This window comes from Coregonus clupeaformis, chromosome 6 (genome assembly GCF_020615455.1).
Source record: "Coregonus clupeaformis isolate EN_2021a chromosome 6, ASM2061545v1, whole genome shotgun sequence".
Taxonomy (NCBI): domain Eukaryota; kingdom Metazoa; phylum Chordata; class Actinopteri; order Salmoniformes; family Salmonidae; genus Coregonus; species Coregonus clupeaformis.
In genome coordinates this window covers 28,814,834-28,834,640 of record NC_059197.1, presented here as the reverse complement: position 1 = coordinate 28,834,640, position 19,807 = coordinate 28,814,834, and the positions used below count along the sequence as shown (strand labels likewise).

General features: G+C 45.2%; 1 protein-coding gene across 1 annotated transcript; it reads left to right on the top strand.

Annotated features, from left to right (window-relative positions):
- Positions 1 to 276: 276 nt before the first annotated feature.
- Positions 277 to 19,565, top strand: LOC121568154 (F-box only protein 40-like). Its single transcript, XM_041878735.1, has 4 exons — positions 277 to 593; positions 14,411 to 14,531; positions 14,642 to 16,057; positions 19,362 to 19,565. Exons 1-4 carry the CDS (start codon positions 277 to 279, stop codon positions 19,563 to 19,565), a joined length of 2,058 nt encoding a protein of 685 aa, XP_041734669.1.
- Positions 19,566 to 19,807: the final 242 nt, after the last annotated feature.

Genomic DNA, 19,807 nt, shown 5'->3' with positions numbered 1-19,807 from the left:
ATTCATTGTCTTCTCTCTTTCTGTGTCTCTCTCTCTCTCTCTCCCCGTCTCTCTCTTGATCTCTATCCATCTATCTATCTATCTATCTATCTATCTATCTATCTATCTATCTATCTATCTATCTATCTATCTATCTATCTATCTATCTATCTATCTATCTATCTATCTATCTATCTATCTATCTATCTATCTATCTATCTATCTATCTATCTATCTATCTATCTATCTATCTATCTATCTATCTATCTATCTATCTATCTCCATCCCAAGGTAAAGATGCCCCCAGCAGGTCTGCATCATCACTGTGAGAGGTGCTCCAGCCTCCACTGCCAAGCCCCCGTGAACACCTCTGTCTCCTGTGTGGTCATTAAGTGTCATCTACATTGTGGTGCTGCCTTCCATATGTGTAAGGAGAAGGAGCACCAGTTACTGTGTCCCAATGAGATGGTCCCCTGCCTCAACGTTGACTACGGCTGTCCCTTCACCCTGCTCCGCCACAGGCTAGCCAAGCACCTGGAGGTCTGCCCCGCCAGTACTGTTATCTGCTCTCAGCAATGGATCCGCTTCCCAGTGCCAGACACGGCCATCTACAGGTTTGTTAAGTTGTGTTTTGTGTTGTGCAGTGTTGTGAGTAGTTTATGTTTGTTCTGTCAAACTGGGTTTCACACCTCATGATTTATGGCAGGAGGTAATACAATTAGGTAATTAAGATAGATAAACATGTGGTCGCCATTTTTATTTATTTTAATTTCACCTTTATTTAATCATGTAAGCCAGTTGAGAACAAGTTCTCATTTACAACTGCGACCTGGCCAAGACCAAGCAAAGCAGTGCAATAAAAACAACAACACAGAGTTACATATGGGGTAAAACAAAACATACAGTCAATAACACAATAGAAAATCTATATACAGTGTGTGCAAATGGTGTTTTCTGCGTAGAGGTGGATCTGAGAGTCACCAGCAGCAAGAGCGACATTATTGATATACGCAGAGAATAGAGTCGGCCCAAGAATTGAACCCTGTGGCACCCCCATAGAGACTGCCATAGGTCCAGACAACAGGCCCTCCAATTTGACACATTGAACACTATCTGAAAAGTAGTTGGTGAACCAGGCGAGGCAGTCATTTAAAAAACCAAGGCTATTTAGTCTGCCAATAAGAATGCGGTGGTTGACAGAGTCGAAAGCCTTGGCCAGGTCGATGAAGACGGCTGCGCAGTACTGTCTTTTATCGATCGCGGTTATTATATCGTTTAGGACCTTGAGCGTGGCTGAGGTGCACCCATGATCAGCTCGGAAACCAGATTGCATAGCGGAGAAGGTACGGTGGGATTAAAATACTTTCGAAAGGCAGGGCAGGATGGATATAGGTCTGTAACAGTTTGGATCTAGAGTGTCACCCCCTTTGAAGAGGGGGATGACCGCGGCAGCTTTCCAATCTCTCGGGATCTCAGACGATACGAAAGAGAGGTTGAACATGCTAGTAATAGGGGTTGCGACAATTTCGGCGGCTAATTTTAGAAAGAAAGGGTCCAGATTGTGTAGCCCAGCTGATTTTTAGGGGTCCAGATTTAGCAGCTGTTTCAGGACATCAGCTATCTGAATTTGGGTGAAGGAGAAGTGGGGGGGGCATGGGCAAGTTGCAGCGGAGGGTGCAGAGCTGGTGGCCGGGGTAGGGGTAGCCAGGTGGCAAGCATGGCCAGCCGTAGCAAAATGCTTATTGAAATTCTCGATTATCGTAGATTTATCGGTGGTGACAGTGTTTCCTAGCCTCAGTGCAGTGGGTAGCTGGGAGGAGCTCTTATTCTCCATGGACTTTATAGTGTCCCAAAACTTTTTGGAGTTAGTGCTACAGGATGCACATTTCCGTTTGAAAAAGCTAGCCTTTGCTTTCCTAACTGATTGTGTATATTGGTTCCTGACTTCCATGAAAAGTTGCATATTGCGGGGGCTGTTCGATGCTATTGCAGTACGCCACAGGATGTTTTTGTGCTGATCAAGGGCAGTCAAGTCTGGGGTGAACCAGGGCTATATCTGTTCTTAGTTCTGCATTTTTTGAATGGGGCATGCTTGTTTAAGATGGAGAGGAAAGCACTTTTGAAGAACATCCAGGCATCCTCTACTGACGGAATGAAGTCAATATCCATCCAGGATACCCGGGCCAGGTCAATTAGAAAGGCCTGCTCGCTGAAGTGTTTTAGGGAGCGTTTGACAGTGATGAGGGGTGGTCGTTTGACCGCCGACCCATTATGGACGCAGGCAATGAGGCAGTGATTGCTGAGATCCTGGTTGAAGACAGCGGAGGTGTATTTCGAGGGTAAATTAGTCAGGATGATATCTATGAGGGTGCCCATGTTTACGGATTTAGGGTTGTACCTGGTAGGTTCCTTGATAATTTGTGTGAGATTGAGGGCATCTAGTTTAGATTATAGGACGGCCGGGGTGTTAAGCATATCCCAGTTTAGGTCACCAATTAATACGAACTCTGAGGATAGATGCGTGGCAAGCAATTCACAAATGGGGGCTGAGGGGGGTCTGTAGCAAGCAGCAACATTGAGAGGCTTATTTCTGGAAAGGTGGATTTTTAGAAGTAAAAGCTCAAACTGTTTGGGCACAGACCTGGATAGTATGATAGAGCTCTGCAGGCTATCTCTACAGTAGATTGCAACTCCACCCCCTTTGGCAGTTCTATCTAGATGGAAAATGTAGTTTGGGATAAGAAATGTCTGCATTTTTGGTGGCCTTCCTAAGCCAAGATTCAGACACTGCTAGAACATCAGGGTTGGCAGAGTGTGCTAATGCAGTGAATAACTCAAACTTGGGGAGGAGGCTTCTGATGTTAACATGCAAATAACCAAGGCTTTTACGGTTACAGAAGTCAACAAATGATAGCGCCTGGGGGGTAGGAGTGATACTCGGGGCTACAGGGCCTGGGTTAACCTACATTACCAGAGGAACAGAGGAGGAATAGAGTAAGGATACGGCTAAAGGCTTTAAGAACTGGTCTTCTAGTGCTTTGGGTACAGAGAATAAAAGGGGCAGATTTCCGGGCATTGTAGAATAGATTCAGGGCATTATGGACAGACAAGGATATGGACGGATATGAGTACAGTGGTGGCTCACCTAAGCATTGGGTAACGATGAAAGAGATAGCATCACTGGAGGTACCGATTGAGCCGGTCTCCGCGTGTATGGGGAGTGGGACAAAGAAGCTATCTGAGGCAGGTTGAGCAGGATTGGGGCTTTACAGTGAAATAGTACATTAAGTACAGAGTGGTCCTCTGTAGCTCAGCTGGTAGAGCACGGCGCTTGTAACGCCAAGGTAGTGGGTTCGATCCCCGGGACCACCCATACACAAAAATGTATGCACGCATGACTGTAAGTCGCTTTGGATAAAAGCGTCTGCTAAATGGCTTATTATATTATATTAAGAACTAGCCCAAACAGCAATAAGCAAACCATATTGACATGGGAGAGAGGCATAACGCAATCGCAGGTGTTATTCGAGAGCGCTAAGACAACAACTGTCTTGTGATCTACATCGGTTGCTGGGGAAATGGCCAGTCAGGCATTTGAGCGCCAGGTGATGTATTGAAGAGAGAAAGAGGCAAGAACATTTAAAATCAATGCATTAAAACTGAAGGACTTATGACATGTTGATATAACTTGAACCATGATGTGATATTTCTCTTCCAATCCTCTTACATCTTAAAAAAAAGTATAATGTGGATTTTGCTGTAACATAAAACGTGTGTAAATTACACAAGGAGTGTTTGGTATCTGCAGGCTACGTGTGTGTGTGTGTGTGTGTGTGTGTGTGTGTGTGTGGACCCAGGTGTCAGGGGCTTGAGGGGTAGTGTGTTGTATATTGTAATATATGTGAGACAAAAGGCTTAGTGCTTTTGATCAAGTAGAGTCCTTGGAACAATTGTAGGACAAATATTTAATCAGTGGTAGTGTATTGTGTTCAGCTTTTTGTGGAGCCAATTGTCTATTGTGACTTTTGATTAAGTTTGTGGGATGAATAGGAGGGGATTTGGTTGAGGGGCCTGATGAAACTGTTTTGAATGGTGTGTGTTTTGGGGTCTGGGGTGAAATCCAACATGGTTAAGAACATTCACACCTGGTCCTGTTGGTGAATTAACAAGCAGTTGTCTGGACTGTTGTGCCACGAAGGGATCACGCGCCCTTGGTTGTGGGCCACATCAATGGAATGAAAGGGGGGAGGTCAGCCATAAAATGTGTGTAACATAAAACATTTGTAAATTACACAAGGAGTGTTTGGTATCTACAGGCTACGTGTGTGTGTGTGTGTGTGTGTGTGTGTGTGTGTGTGTGGACCCAGGTGTCAGGGGCTTGAGGGGTAGTGTGTTGTGTATTGTAATATATGTGAGACAAAAGGCTTAGTGCTTTGATCAAGTAGAGTCCTTGGAACAATAGTTGGGTCTCAGCTTTTATAGCAAAGTACAACCTTTGTCTACGTGGCAGTTTAGCAGATGTATGAGAACCTGGTGGGAACATAGCGTTTAAACAATTGATAATGGCAGGTAGTTTAGTGGTTAAGAGTGTTGTGCCAGTAACCGAAAGGTCGCTGGTTCTAATCCCTGAGCCGACTAGGTGAAAAATCTGTCGATGTGCCCTTGAGCAAGGCACTTAACCCTACTCTCTCTGGATAAGAGTGTCTGCTAAATGACATAAATGTAATAACGGCAGTTTTGTTACCCCTTTCTGCTGATATCTAGGCACTGCTGCTCAAGCTAGCTTCTGTTCTATAATAATAATAATATGCCATTTGGCAGACGCTTTTATCCAAAGCGACTTACAGTCATGCGTGCATACATTTTTTGTGTATGGGTGGTCCCGGGGATCGAACCCACTACCTTGGCGTTACAAGCACCGTGCTCTACCAGCTGAGCTACATATCTCGGACACAGCTGTGTGCTTGACAGATACCAAAAGAACAGGATGGACCAAAGTTCCCCCTCAAATGGCCCTTTGTCTTTGGCCGCGTGACTAAATTGCACAAAGACAGAGTCGAAAAACACTATCTTCTTCTTACATGACCTTAGAACAGAAAATGGAAAAGGACAGGTTAAGGCTTATACAGCTCATGTGCATAACAGAGTTAGTAATTTTCCACCATAGTATCCCTATAAATTGCAGGACTTGCAAACAGGCATCAGATCAAGTTCTCTTCTGATCGACGAGACAGAAGGAATCAACCCAGAGATCCTGCCTTCGATACTAACAGACAGAGTTCACAATGCATCCCGGTGGGGATAAGAAAAAGAATTCGCTCACTGCACAGATTCAACTAATAGAGGAGGAGAGGGGGAGAGGGGAGAGAGGGAGAGAGAGAGGCTATTTTCGTCCTGCTGGCTTCATCAGCTCTACTGTCTCGAGAGATTTGGACAACGTTTTCTTAGCTTCATTCCATACTAGCGGAATCCAACTGAGAGGCACCAGCGACACACACGTAAATCATCCTGTTACATTCTTCCTATTCTATGAAAGTGGCATTGTGTGTGTAACGTGGGGGAAGTTACTGAGTAATTGTAAGATGGCAGGTCTAATTTACCAATCAATGATCAATACTGTCTCAGCAATGTCCACATTTGGGTACTAACTAATAGCATAGCCCATTGTCAGTTCCTGGTTGCTGAAACGCTCTAGACTTTCACAGTTGTGAAAGCCATGTCACATTTCCTCTCCCAATGAACATAGTAACTGACAGTTGATTAAGACTATTGTTGATATAGGATTAATGGTATAATGATAACTATTGTATAGAGTTAATTCAAGGGGTCCCACCCTTAATGGTGCCCCTCTTAGATTAACTTGGATAGGATAACCAAATTAATCAAATAAATCAGATCAAGTAATTAATCAGTCAATTTTCTTGAATAACCAAGTCACAACAGGACTTGGATGTTTTATTTTATTACAATTTCTACAGGTATGTGGAGCATTTTCATTTTTCTAAGCACAGAAATCAGATCATCAAAATGGCTCACGTTTTACAACTCTAAGCACATTTTTTATTATAACAAACAAATTCACAAAGTCACTTGATCACTGCACCAAATCACTTTTTCAATTTGGATATATATTCAATCTAAGTATCTGCTTTTGAAAATGCAATATTTACTTTACTTTTGATATGATTTTCTTGTCATTTGTTAACAATACAATTAACTACCACATAATCAAACTGCTCAAAACGGATAACTACTGAACCAATATGATGTAAATGTAACGTAGAGGGAGTCAGGAAGCAGGTGCATTTAGTTCGTTATTTAGTTTAATTATAATGATTATGGAACGATACAAACCAAGGAAACACGAACAATAATAACCTTTTCATTTAATTTACCCCTCTTAATTTCGCCTACTGTTCTGACTTGGTGGTGCACATGTAGCCTATAACCTGTTTTAGAGAAATGTAATCATTGAATATTGTAAGAGCTTTCATTGTCTGCTTACAGTGGCTTCCGAAAGTATTCACCCCCGTTGGCATTTGTCCTATTTTGCTGACTTACAACCTGGAATTAAAATTGATTTTTGGGGGGTTTGAATCATTTGATTTACACAACATGCCTACCACTTTGATGATGCAAAATATTTTTTCTTGTGAAACAAACAACTTGAAAACTTGAGCGTGCATAACTATTCACCCCCCACAAAGTCAATACTTTGTAGAGCCACCTTTTGCAGCAATTACAGAACTCAGAGGGTTTTCTTTAATGGAAGCTTTCTCTAATGTCAAACATGTAAAGTGTGGTGTACCACAGGGCAGCTCTCTGGGCCCTCTACTCTTTTCTATTTTTACCAATGACCTGCCACTGGCATTAAATAAAGCATATATGTCCATGTATGCTGATGATTCAACCACAGCTAATGGTCAGCAACCACAGCTAATGAAGTCACTGAAACCCTTAACAAAGAGTTGCAGTCTGTTTTGGAATGGGTGGCCACTAATAAACTGGTCCTGAACATCTCTAAAACTAAGAGCATTGTATTTGCTACAAATAATTCTCTAAGTCCTAAACCTCAGCTGAATCTGTTAATGAATGGTGTGGCTGATGAACAAGTTGAGGAGACTAAATTACTTGGTGTTACCTTAGATTGTAAACTGTCATGGTCAAAACATATACATTCAATGTTTGTAAAGATGGGGAGAGGTCTGTACGTAATAAAGAGATGCTCTGCCTTTTTGACACCACACTCCACAAAGCAAGTCCTGCAGGCTCTAGTTGTATCTTATCTTGATCATTGTCCAGTCATGTGGTCCAGTGCTGCAAAGAAAGACCTAGTTAAGCTACAGCTAGCCCAGAACTGAGCGTCACGTATTACAGTTTTTCTCCATTGGTTTGGCTCATTTCTTGAAACAGAAATTACATTCTCAAAACTACATGGACAAACCTCCAAACCACTTGGCAATTGTTCACAACAGAATTGAATTTCTCATTCATTTCATCAAATTGCAAATGTCTAAGTACATGTCTCAATGTCTCAGTACATCTTTGCAAATGATTAAGTACAGGTAGCCTACATTTAGCACAATTTCCAAGTGAATAGATCTTGTTGATCTAAACTGATTGTTGATTCTCAGTCTAATGGTTGTTCGCTCCAAAACGTGTCAGCGTCATTTCATTGTATAAGTCATCACATGCACAATAGTCTGTTCAATTGTCAAAATTAGTCAAGAACATAATACCATGAATACCATATATGAATCCCTTGGAACATTTGATAAATTTATTACAGCAATTGACAGTCAGGTGAAACTAGAACTTGACTAACGAAGGAGGAGTTTCCACATCTCAGATGACCAATCAAACAGTATGTTTAGTTACCTGACAGGTGCTGTCCATGACTGTGAATGCTGCCAAACATGTATGTAAAGAGCTTGACCATGCAGGACCAGTACAATTTCTGAACATGGAGGCACCTGGCCAAGTAAATGAACAAGGGCAACTGCCTGCTCGAGGAAGAGGAAGAAGAAGAAGAGGAGGAGGAGGAGTAAGGGTGCGTGGTGGTGGAATAGGGGAAGAGGCCGAGGAGCACGAAGACACCATGCTGTCCCGGATGAAATTCGGGCCACAATTATAGACCATGTCATCAACCATGGCCTCACAATGGCGGAGGCAGGTCGCCGAGTGCAGCCTAATGTGCCTCGCTCAACAGTCTCCTCCATCATCCAAACCTTTCGCAGGGAAAACAGGTATGTAGTCAGTCAATGATGGAATTATATGTTGTATAGGACAGGACACTGTGCATAGAGCAAGAAATATATTTATTTACATATTTACCTATTCATTTAGTGTGTGTGTGTGATAGGCCTACAGTAATATCTTACCGCAATGGGATGTTATGATACTAAAAATGACAAGAAAAACATTGGAGAAAATAAACTATGGAATAGTTTATTTTCTACAGTATTGATGATACAGTTTACAGTAGTATTCCAGTCACTGTGCAGTGATGCATTAGAATTGTGGTAAAGTTACTGTAAGTAAAACAACAATACAATTACATAGGTAACTCATTCTGTAAGGGAATACATAAGGTATACATTACGAATGGAGTGTTGTCCTTTGACTTCTATATCTAGGATTGGACGACAACCTTGCACAGGTGGCAGAGGAAAACTTCTCAATGAACAACAAGAACAAGAGATCTGTAACATGGTGATGGCAAATAATGCCATCACATTGAGACAGATCCGCGCTGCAATCCTACAAGACAATGCCATATTCCAAAATGTCAACTCTATAAGCATCTCCACAATAGACCGGATATTGAAGAAGCATCAGATGACAATGAAGCAAATTTACAGGGTACCATTTGAGAGGAACTCTGATAGAGTGAAAGAGCTGCGGTACCAGTATGTACATGTAAGTCAGTTACTGGTTGTCCATCATTATAACATTTTTACAATTAAGCAGTGGTTCCCAAACTTTTTTGGCTTCAGTACCCACTTTACCTGATTTGTATATCCAGGTAATCAAGGTATGGAAGTATTTGATTTATCTGACTTCAACATTTCGCCTAAAAACTGCAGCTTACTGTATGATGCAATTATCATTATAATCCTTATTTTGAAGAATATAACATACAATAAGAAAAGGGGTCAAAGAGCTGCAATTAGTGCCTCCCATGTAAATCTATCTAATACTGTGGGTTTTACTGTAACATTTCAGTAAGTCTAGTCATTGATGATTTCCCCCCTCCCCTTTCTGTCAAATACCCCCTGTAGTACCTCTGCATAGGGGTACATGTACCCCAGGTTTGGAACCACTGGAGTAGTGGCCAGTAGTATATTGAACTTGTGGAGAACATAGAACATTCCTATGTAATTGTCTGTAACTGTAGTGTATGACTCTTCTGTATGACTGATTTGATGTTTTCTTTTTTTACGCTATTGTAGAGAATAATGGCATTGGAAGGAAACGAGACCCATCACATCCTCGTGTTTGTGTCACGATCGTCTGAAGAAGCGGACCAATACGCAGCGCGTGGAGTGAACATGATGACTTTATTAAATAAAGCAACCACAAAAAACAACAAATGACGATAGTGAAGTCCTCTGTAACACTGACAGAAACATGGAACAAAAACCCACAATACCCACGAGAAAACACACAGTATAAATATGGCTCCCAATCAGAGATAACGAGCCGACAGCTGACCCTCGTTACCTCCGATTGGGAGTCATCAACCAAACATAGAAAAAACAACCTAGACTAACCAACATAGAAATACACCCAAGTGAAATGAACAACCCTGGCTCAAAAATCAAAGTCCATAGAGCCAGAGTGTCACAGTACCCCCCCCTAAAGGTGCGAACTCCGGGCGCACCAGCATACAGTCTAGGGGAGGGTCTGGGTGGGCGTCTGTCTATGGTGGCGGCTCAGGCACTGGTCGTGGTCCCCACCCCCACCATAGTCACTACCCGCTTGTGTAACCTCCTCCACATGACCACCCCCCAACTAAACCCCACAGGATTAAGGGGCATCACCGGACTCAGGGGCAGCACCCGGACTAAGGGGCAGCACCGGCCTAAGGGGCAGCACCGGACTAAGGGGGCAGCACCCGGGCTAAGGGGCAGCACCGGGCTAAGGGGCAGCACCGGGCTAAGGGGCAGTACCGGACTAAGGGGCAGCTCCGGACTGAATGGCGGATCCTGGCTGGCTGGCTCTGGCGGATCCTGGCTGGCTGGCGGATCCGGGCTGGACGGCTCTGGCGGATCCGGGCTGGGCGGCTCTGGCGGATCCCGGGCTGGACGGCTCTGGCGGATCCTGGCTGGGCGGCTCTGGCGGATCCTGGCTGGACGGCTCTGGCGGATCCTGGCTGGACGGCTCTGGCGGATCCTGGCTGAACGGCTCTGGCGGATCCTGGCTGGACGGCTCTGGCGGATCCTGGCTGGACGGCTCGTGGCTGGCTGACGGATCTGGCTGCTCGTGGCTGGCTGACGGATCTGGCTGCTCATGGCTGGCTGACGGACCTGGCTGCTCATGGCTGGCTGGCTGACGATCTGGCTGCTCATGGCTGGCTGACGGATCTGGCTGATCCTGTCTAGCGGAAGGCTCTGGCTGATCCTGTCTGGCGGAAGGCTCTGGCTGATCCTGTCTGGCGGAAGGCTCTAGGGCGGCTCCTGTCTGGCGGAAGGCTCTAGCGGCTCCGGTCTGGCGGACGGCTCTGAAGGCTCATGGCAGACGGGCGGCTTTGCAGGTTCAGTACAGACGGGCGGCTTTAGCGCCGTTGGGCAGACGGGGCAGTTCAAGCGCCGTTGGGCAGACGGGCAGTTCAGGCGCCGTTGGGCAGACGGGCAGTCCAGGTGCCGTTGGGCAGACGGGCAGTTCAGGCGCCCGTTGGGCAGACGGGCAGTTCAGGCGCCGTTGGGCAGACGGGGCAGTTCAGGCGCCCGTTGGGCAGACGGCAGACTCTGGCCGTCTGAGGCGCACCTTAGGCCTGGCGCGTAGTGCCGGAACTGGAGGTACCGGGCTGAGGACACGCATCTCAGGGCTGAGTGCGGGGAGAAGGAACAGGCCGGACCGGGCTGGCGACGCCGCACCGTAGACTTGGTGCGGGTGGCAGGAACAGGCCGGGTCGGGCTGGCGACGCGCACCGTAGACTTGGTGCGGGTGGCAGGAACAGGCCGGGCCGGGCTGTCGACGCACACCGTATCCTTGGTGCGTGGAGCAGGAACAGGCCGGGCAGGGCTGTCGACGCACACCGTATCCTTGGTGCGTGGAGCAGGAACAGGCCGGGCTGGGCTGGCGACGCACACCGTAGGTTCTGTGCGTGGAGCAGGAACAGGCCGGGCTGGGCTGGCGACGCACACCGTGGGCTTTGATGCGTGGAGTAGGAACAGGCCGGTCCGTACTGGGAACACACACCACTGGCTTTAACTGGGGATCAGGAACGGGCCGGACCGGGACTGGTAACACACATCAGTCTCTCACGCCGTGCCGCAACAACTTCCCTTCCTCTACTCGCCAATGGCTCCCGTAATCCGATAGCCTTCTCTCCACGTCTCCCTGTAGCAGCCTCCTGCTGCCCAGCCGCCAAGCCATGTGCCCCCAAAAAAACTTTTTTGGGGTTGCCTCTCGTCCTTCCAACGATGATGGCCCTGCTGACGCCCGTTGCTCCTCTCTCGCCAGGGCCTTGATCTTCCCCCAAGGTCCCTTGCCCCCGAGCATGTCCTCCCAGGACCACGATTTGCCCACCTGGGCCATCGCCAGCCTCTCGAGCTCCTTACCAGGCGCTTCCTCCCATGTCCAGCTGTCTTGCTCCTGGACACGCTGCTTGGTCCTTCTATGGTGGGTTTTTCTCTCACGATCGTCTGAAGAAGCGGACCAATACGCAGCGCGTGGAGTGAACATGATGACTTTATTAAATAAAGCAACCACAAAAAACAACAAATGACGATAGTGAAGTCCTCTGTAACACTGACAGAAACATGGAACAAAAACCCACAATACCCACGAGAAAACACACAGTATAAATATGGCTCCCAATCAGAGATAACGAGCCGACAGCTGACCCTCGTTACCTCCGATTGGGAGTCATCAACCAAACATAGAAAAAACAACCTAGACTAACCAACATAGAAATACACCCAAGTGAAATGAACAACCCTGGCTCAAAAATCAAAGTCCATAGAGCCAGAGTGTCACAGTTTGTGGATGAAGCTGGCTTCAACCTGGCCAAGGGCCGAAGACGTGGCCGTAATATTATTGGCCACCGGGCCATGGTGGATGTCCCAGGCCAGCGAGGGGGCAATATAACTATGTGTGCTGCCATATCGGAGAATGGTGTGGCCACTCACATCCCCAGTCTTGGCCCATACAATACACAGAAGCTCCTCATCTTCTTGGACCGCCTTCATGTTGATTTGATCCCTGAAAATGAGAGCGGTCTCGTAGGGCCTCACCTACCACAATATGTCATTGTATGGGACAATGTGAATTTCCACCGTGGCCCGCTCATCAGGGCCTGGTTCACTACTCATCCAAGGATGGTCATGGTGTTCCTACCACCTTACTCTCCTTTCCTCAATCCTATTGAGGAGTATTTCTCCGCTTGGAGGTGGAGAGTGTATGAGCATCGGGCTCAAGATCAGAGGTCCCTGCTCCATGCAATGGGCGCTGCGTGTGAGGATATTACAGGAGATCAGTGTAGGGGATGGTTGCGACATGCACGCCGTTTCTTCCTCGTTGCATCGCAAGGGAGAATATACGCTGTGATGTGGACGAGAATCTGTGGCCAGACAGACAGCAGCGTGTGGATGGCCAGGAGGGTGAGGACAGCGACCAGTGAAGAACTGTTAGTTGTGAAACTCCAGCTTTATTTACAGCACTGTAGGCTGCATATAATTTTCATTGTTTTTTGTTTGTGTGTTTATATTACAGTATATTATGCTGTATACATTTTCTTTTTACTCTGATGTATGGAAGTTACTTTATGTGTGTGAATGATAATGGTTACAATTTCCTTGGCAGTATGAGTGCAATGTGTGATGTCAAACCTTGGAGGCTACTCTTACCCTAAAATCCTATTTATTTTTTTCAGTTTTATACACAATTGTATTCTGTTAGCTAGACAAAAAACAGTACAGTAACCATTGTCAATGAAGGACTGGGCTAAGACTGAAAGGTGGACATGAGGGATATTTCAATGGTCCTCTGCCATAGTGACAAAACATCTAAACATTTTGACTTGCAGTGCTTACACAATGCCAAAGGGACGAAGCATTTTGGGGGCACTGACTGTTTAAATGAGAAGGAAATTTAGTTTTGACACATGCGTGAACTGTTTTGGGAGAGGTATGAGCTTTTGCAGGTGAACCATGGTGTTGTGCCAAACCATCCACGTTATTTTGGCTAAAGCACCAAGAGTGTTGAGAACGTCCGGTCTGTTTCAAGAAATGAGCCAAAGCAATTGAGAAGGATCTTTGCCATTTTCGTGGCACTGACTCCTTATATGGGAAAGGAATTTAGTTTTGAAGCATGAGTGAACAGTTTTAGGAGAGATATGAGCTTTTGCAAGTGAGCTATAGTGTTGTGCTGAACTGTAAGACTGTTTTGCCAAATTATCTTAGAGTTTTGAGAATGTAATTTCTGTTTCAAGAAATGAGCCAAACCAATGGAGAAAAACTGTAATACTATGAAGGAAGACCTAGTTAAGCTGCAGCTATTAATAAAATCTTGTGGATATAGTCAAACGTTTTTAGGGTTTCTGAACAGACCACAACCCACCAATCAAACCGGTTATGCCATGTCCCACCACCCCTGCTAACCCAAAATGGATCAAAGTCACAATCAGGATCACAACAAGCCCCTCACACCTGGGTCCAAACACACACACGCGCACACGCACACACACACACACACACACACACTCATCCTTACATATCAAAGTAATCAGATCAAAGGTGTTTACATACAACACGAGGCGACCACATGGTTATCTATTTTAATTACCTAACTGTATTACCTCCTACCATAAATCATGAGGTGTGAAACCCAGTTTGACAGAACAAACCCTACATCAACTACTGTCTTGCCGTGTTATGCTATGTCATGTTTTTGTGTGTGCTGCGTCATATTGAATACTGAATAATGAACTAAGACAGATACATTACTATGGGCTGTACAGGTTTCAACATAAATAAACAGATACACTGTGTTCTAGGTTTGTGTTTTTGTATGGATGATTCCGCTGCAAAACCGAATTCTCCCTTGGAGTTACTTAATACAGTTTTCAGAATCAGCTTAATTCGTCAAGTACATTTTTTTTTTGTACCAGGAATTTTACCTGGTGAAATGATGTTGACAGCAATAGAAAAAATATACAGACAGAATATGAATGGATTTACACATGATCTATATTTCACTACTACAGGACCGGCCTGGCTGACCCAGATCATCAGAAGCAGCTGAACGTGTCTATGGCCCTGAGAGACCAGGAGCTCCTCTTCAGATGCCTCAAGATGAAGACCGTCTTCCCTGAGCTGATGGAGAAGGTAATTTTAGTCAATAGGCTGATCTGCTCTGAATTTGATATATTTTTTGTAAGTATTTTTTAAATAGTTTACTAAAGTTTTCTGCATCGAACTGGCTGTCTTTTCTGAAGGTGGAAGAAGAACCTGCTCAGAAAGAGATAGATGTAGGTGTCACCAGCTCTGCAGGTGAAGGTCGTAGTTCATTAGACCCTGGTGAAGCAATTGAGGATGGAGATAATGGTTATGGTTATGGAGATGGGATGGAGCTGGAGAAGGAGCTGAGTCAGGAGGAGAGGGAGGCCTTGTCCAATAACAAGGACATGAAGAGACGTCAACAAACCGTGAACAACATGGAAAAGAAGATGAATCTTGGTGAAGAAGAGAAAGCACGCAGCTCATCAAATGGTCTTCGAAAGGTGGAGGGGGATGGATCATCCAAGAAGTGCCAGGAGAATGGAGCCACCGCAAGTGTTGTAGATGTCACTAGGTCTGGCCTTGCACCGTGGCAGGACGGCGTCGTGGAGAGACTGCGTAGAGAGGTCACCATTGCAGATTTCAACATGTATCTGTTGCACCATGGAGCCATGCTGATCAACTTCGGTCAACTTGATGCCTGTACTCCGAGGGAGAAGGACTTTGTTTACGGAAACCTGGAGCCCGTAGCAGTTCAAACTGTGCGCACGTTCAATGTTCCCACGAGCTACCGTCCGAAACGGATTCACATGAACAACCCCTGGTCACCGATGGTCAACAAAAGCGTTGATACAGCTGATCTAGGGGTTTCGGTAGAAGATCTTCCAAAGTGTGATGAAGTCAATGCAACTTTGTTGTGCTTCTTGGAGAAAGAGCTAAAGGGCCACAACATCTCAGAGGGTGGAGGAGCAGACGGCCTCTATGTAGACGTCGGAACACAGACTTACAACTTTCCCTCTGCTCCGTTCAAACCTGAAGCCTCGCTGGCGGACATCATCACAGACCAACACAAAGGCCTCTATGTCCAGATCCAAACTGAGGACATCACCAGAAGACACAACTCTACCAACTCTGCCTTTAGTTACCTCTGTGGCCACGTCTTCCGCCGCGACGAGTACCACACTCACTTAAAGAACGTGCACTTGGACATCCAGTCCTGCCTGAACGGCTGGTTCGAGCAGCGCTGCCCACTAGCATACCTGGGCTGCAACTACAGCCAGAGGAGGTTCCATCCTGCAGGTCAGAAAGCCATGGTCACCTACCGCCAGGATCTCAGCACCTTCAGCCTCAAACCAGAGGGCTCCTCGACACTGTCCGACTCTGGAAAGACCATCACCATCACCTCAGACAGGAAACGTCCTCGTAACCTGGACCCGTTGAGCAGACTTCCCTTTGAGATCCTCCAGCATGTGGCAGGGTTCCTGGACAGCTTTACCCTGTCTCAGCTGTCCCAGGTGTCCCAGTTGATGAGGGAGGTGTGTGTCACACTGCTAGAGGAGAGGGGGATGGTCTATCTGAAATGGGAGAAGAAGACCTACTCACATGGAGGAACATCATGGAAATGCAGAAAAAAGGTGTGTTTTTTAACTGTTTTTGTTTTGTTTTGTTGCATTTATAAATAATAATACAGGAGTTATATAGCACTTTTCAAAGACCCAACAACGCTTACTATGAGATAATACAGTGGCTTGCGAAAGTATTCACCTCCTTGGCATTATTCCAATTTTGTTGCCTTACAACCTGGAATTCAAAATGATTTTTGGGGGGTTTGTATCATTTGATTTACACAACATGCCTACCACTTTGAAGATGCAAAATATTTTTTATTATGAATGTTTATTATTATTTTTTATTATGAAACAAACAAGAACTAGGACAAAAAAACAGAACTTGAACGTGCATAACTATTCACCCCCCAAAGTCAATACTTTGTAGAGCCACCTTTTGCAGCAATTACAGCTGCAAGTCTCTTGGGGTATGTCTCTATAAGCTTGGCACATCTAGCCACCGGGATTTTTGCCCATTCTTCAAGGCAAAACTGCTCCAGCTCCTTCAAGTTGGATGGGTTCCACTGGTGTACAGCAATCTTTAAGTCATACCACAGATTCTCAATTGGATTGAGGTCTGGGCTTTGACTAGGCCATTCCAAGACATTTAAATGTTTCCCCTTAAACCACTCGAGTGTTGCTTTAGCAGTATGCTTAGGGTCATTGTCCTGCTGGAAGGTGAACCTCCATCCCTATCTCAAATCTCTGGAAGACTGAAACAGGTTTCCCTCAAGAATTTCCCTATATTTAGTGCCATCCATCATTCCTTCAATTCTGACCAGTTTTCCAGTCCCTGCCGATGGAAAACATCCCCACAGCATGATGCTGCCACCACCATGCTACACTGTGGGGATGGTGTTCTTGGGTTGATGAGAGGTGTTGGGTTTGCGCCAGACATAGCATTTTCCATGATGGCCAAAAAGCTCAATTTTAGTCTCATCTGACCAGAGTACCTTCTTCCATATGTTTGGGGAGTCTCCCACATGCCTTTTGGTGAACACCAAATGTGTTTGCTTATTTTTTTCTTTAAGCAATGGCTTTTTTCTGGCCACTCTTCCGTAAAGCCCAGCTCCGTGGAGTGTACGGCTTAAAGTGGTCCTATGGACAGATACTCCAATCTCCGCTGTGGAGCTTTGCAGTTCCTTCAGGGATATCTTTGGTCTCTTTGTTGCCTCTCTTGCCTGGTCTGTGAGTTTTGTTGGGCGGCCCTCTCTTGGCAGATTTGTTGTGGTGCCATATTCTTTCAATTTTTTTAATGATGGATTTAATGGTGCTCCGTGGGATTTTCAAAGTTTCTGATATTCTTTTATAACCTAACCGTGATCTGTAATTCTTCACAACTTCATGGTGCCACTTGCTTGGTGGTGCCCCTTGCTTAGTGGTGTTGCAGACTCTGGGCCTTTCAGAACAGGTGTATATATACTGAGATCATGTGACAGATCATGTGACACTTAGATTGCACACATGTGGACTTTATTTAACTAATTATGTGACTTGTGATGGTTAATTGGTTGCACCAGATCTTATTTAGGGGCTTCATAGCAAAGGGGGTGAATACATATGCACGCACCACTTTTCCGTTATTAATTTTTTAGAGTTACATTTTTCATTTCACTTCACCAATTTGGACTATTTTGTGTATGTCCATTACATGAAATCCAAATAAAAATCCATTTAAATTACAGGTTGTAATGCAACAAAATATGAAAAACGCCAAGGGGGATGAATACTTTTGCAAGGCACTGTAGTTCAGTTGAAGGGATGGGTGTCATAGAGGTATGTGTATTTCATGTTTGGTGTTGTAGGATCTGCTGTACCCTGCACATGTTCATTTTGGTTTTCACGTTCTAGTAACATTGAATGTCAGTGTAAAGTGAAAGCGGCTACACCAGAATAAACTGGTTTTATAAACCAGAATAAACATGTGTTTGGTTGTAAACCATGTCACTGGTTCTAAACAAAGCCAGAGGGTCACACATGCTCCTGTTGTTGTCTCATACACTGTTTAGTTCTGTCTTCTGACCCACCAGGTCACTTGGTCTATCACTCACTGTGGGATAGCATAGTTAACAGGTCACCCTAATATGGCTGCCCAGTCCTGTATGGCATCCAGCAACTAAGTGCCTGGTATCCACATTCCCTACATCTCTCCTGGACAGAATAATGGTTCCAGCCTAGTCCTATTCCGCATCCCAATCAGCACCCTATTCCATATGGACACTGGTCAAAAGTAGTGCACTATACAGGAAATAGGGTGCCATTTGGATTGCTTCCTAAATATCTGCTGGAAAGAAAAATGGATCCAGCCTAGCACACTATGTAGGGATTCATGCCGTTTGGGAGGCATTTCTAGTCCTATGACAGCTGTTGCATTGTGAAGCTGACTACTCCCCTGACTACTCCCTGTACTCCTCTCAGACAATATTGTCAGTTGTATTACTCATCCAAGTGTTTGACACCAGCCAGTCAGATTATTAGTTCAATTACCCATCCCAACCTAGCTAACGTTAGCGCCCTAGCCACCTAGGTAATCAAATCAAATTGTATTTGCCACAAGTGCAGAATACAACAGGTTTAGACCTTACAGTGAAACGTTAGCCACCTAGCTAACGTTCCATCAAAATTGGAATTCGTAACATATCAGACGTATTTCAAATTTGTAACATATTGTATGAATTGCAATTGTTAACATATCACATGAAATGCATGATGGACATCCACAAATTAATACATACCATATGAAACGTAACTTATCATACTAAATGGAGGGAGACATATTTACGTTTGTTATGTTACGTCTACCCTGAGTCCAGGTTGCACACTAAAGACAGTCATCTCATCATTCACACTGTGGTTCCAAATGGTACCCTATCCCCTTTGTAGTGCACTACTTTTCAGCAGGGCCTATAGTGCACTACTAAGGGGATAGGTTGCCATTTGGGATGCATGTATAGACAGCGGGTTGCTAGGAGGCAGGAATAGCTTGGGAGGGAGAAATCTAAACTCCAGACATCACAAAACTTAAACAGAGTATAAACCTGCATACTGAATAAATGGCTGGAATATTGTACTTCTCTGTTCCAATGTAATATAGCTTTATATCAACATTTACAATGCATCCTAACTCATTATACTAAAATGTTATTTTACTATGCTGTACATTTTCCTGGTCACCTGGGTCGACCAGTTATAAGGTTTAGTTATAGGGTCTATTTATAGGGTCCAGTTATAGGGTCTAGTTATAGGGCTAGTTATAGGGTCTAGTGTTTGTCCTGGTTAGATCACATTGTCAAGAAGAACCTGTATAATCTCTTCCTCTTTTCTCCTACAGGTGTGGGAGTTTAGCAGTCTGTTTTCCAAGGTGGACAGTTGGTGCTTTGACGACGATGTCGCCTCCATGTCTGAGCACCTGAAGGTCTGCCCTTTCTACCAGAGAGAGGAGCTCAGTAAGCCTGTAAAGCTAGCCAGTATGGAGGGGGCCAGAGAGAGACCCCAGCGCCAGAGTCTACTGGACCTACCTCTAGCAGACCCATAATGGATATTATGAGGAATAGGCATGAGGTAGCCCAGCTATCCTGCAGCAGCTATCCTGTAGCAGCTATTCTGTCCTGCAGCAGCTATCCTGTCCTGCAGCAGCTATCCTGTAGCAGCTATCCTGTAGCAGTTATCCTGCAGCTATCCTGTCCTGCAGCAGCTATCCTGCAGCAGTTATCCTGCAGCAGCTATCATGTAGCAGCTATCCTGTAGCAGCTATCCTGCAGCAGCTATCCTGTCCTG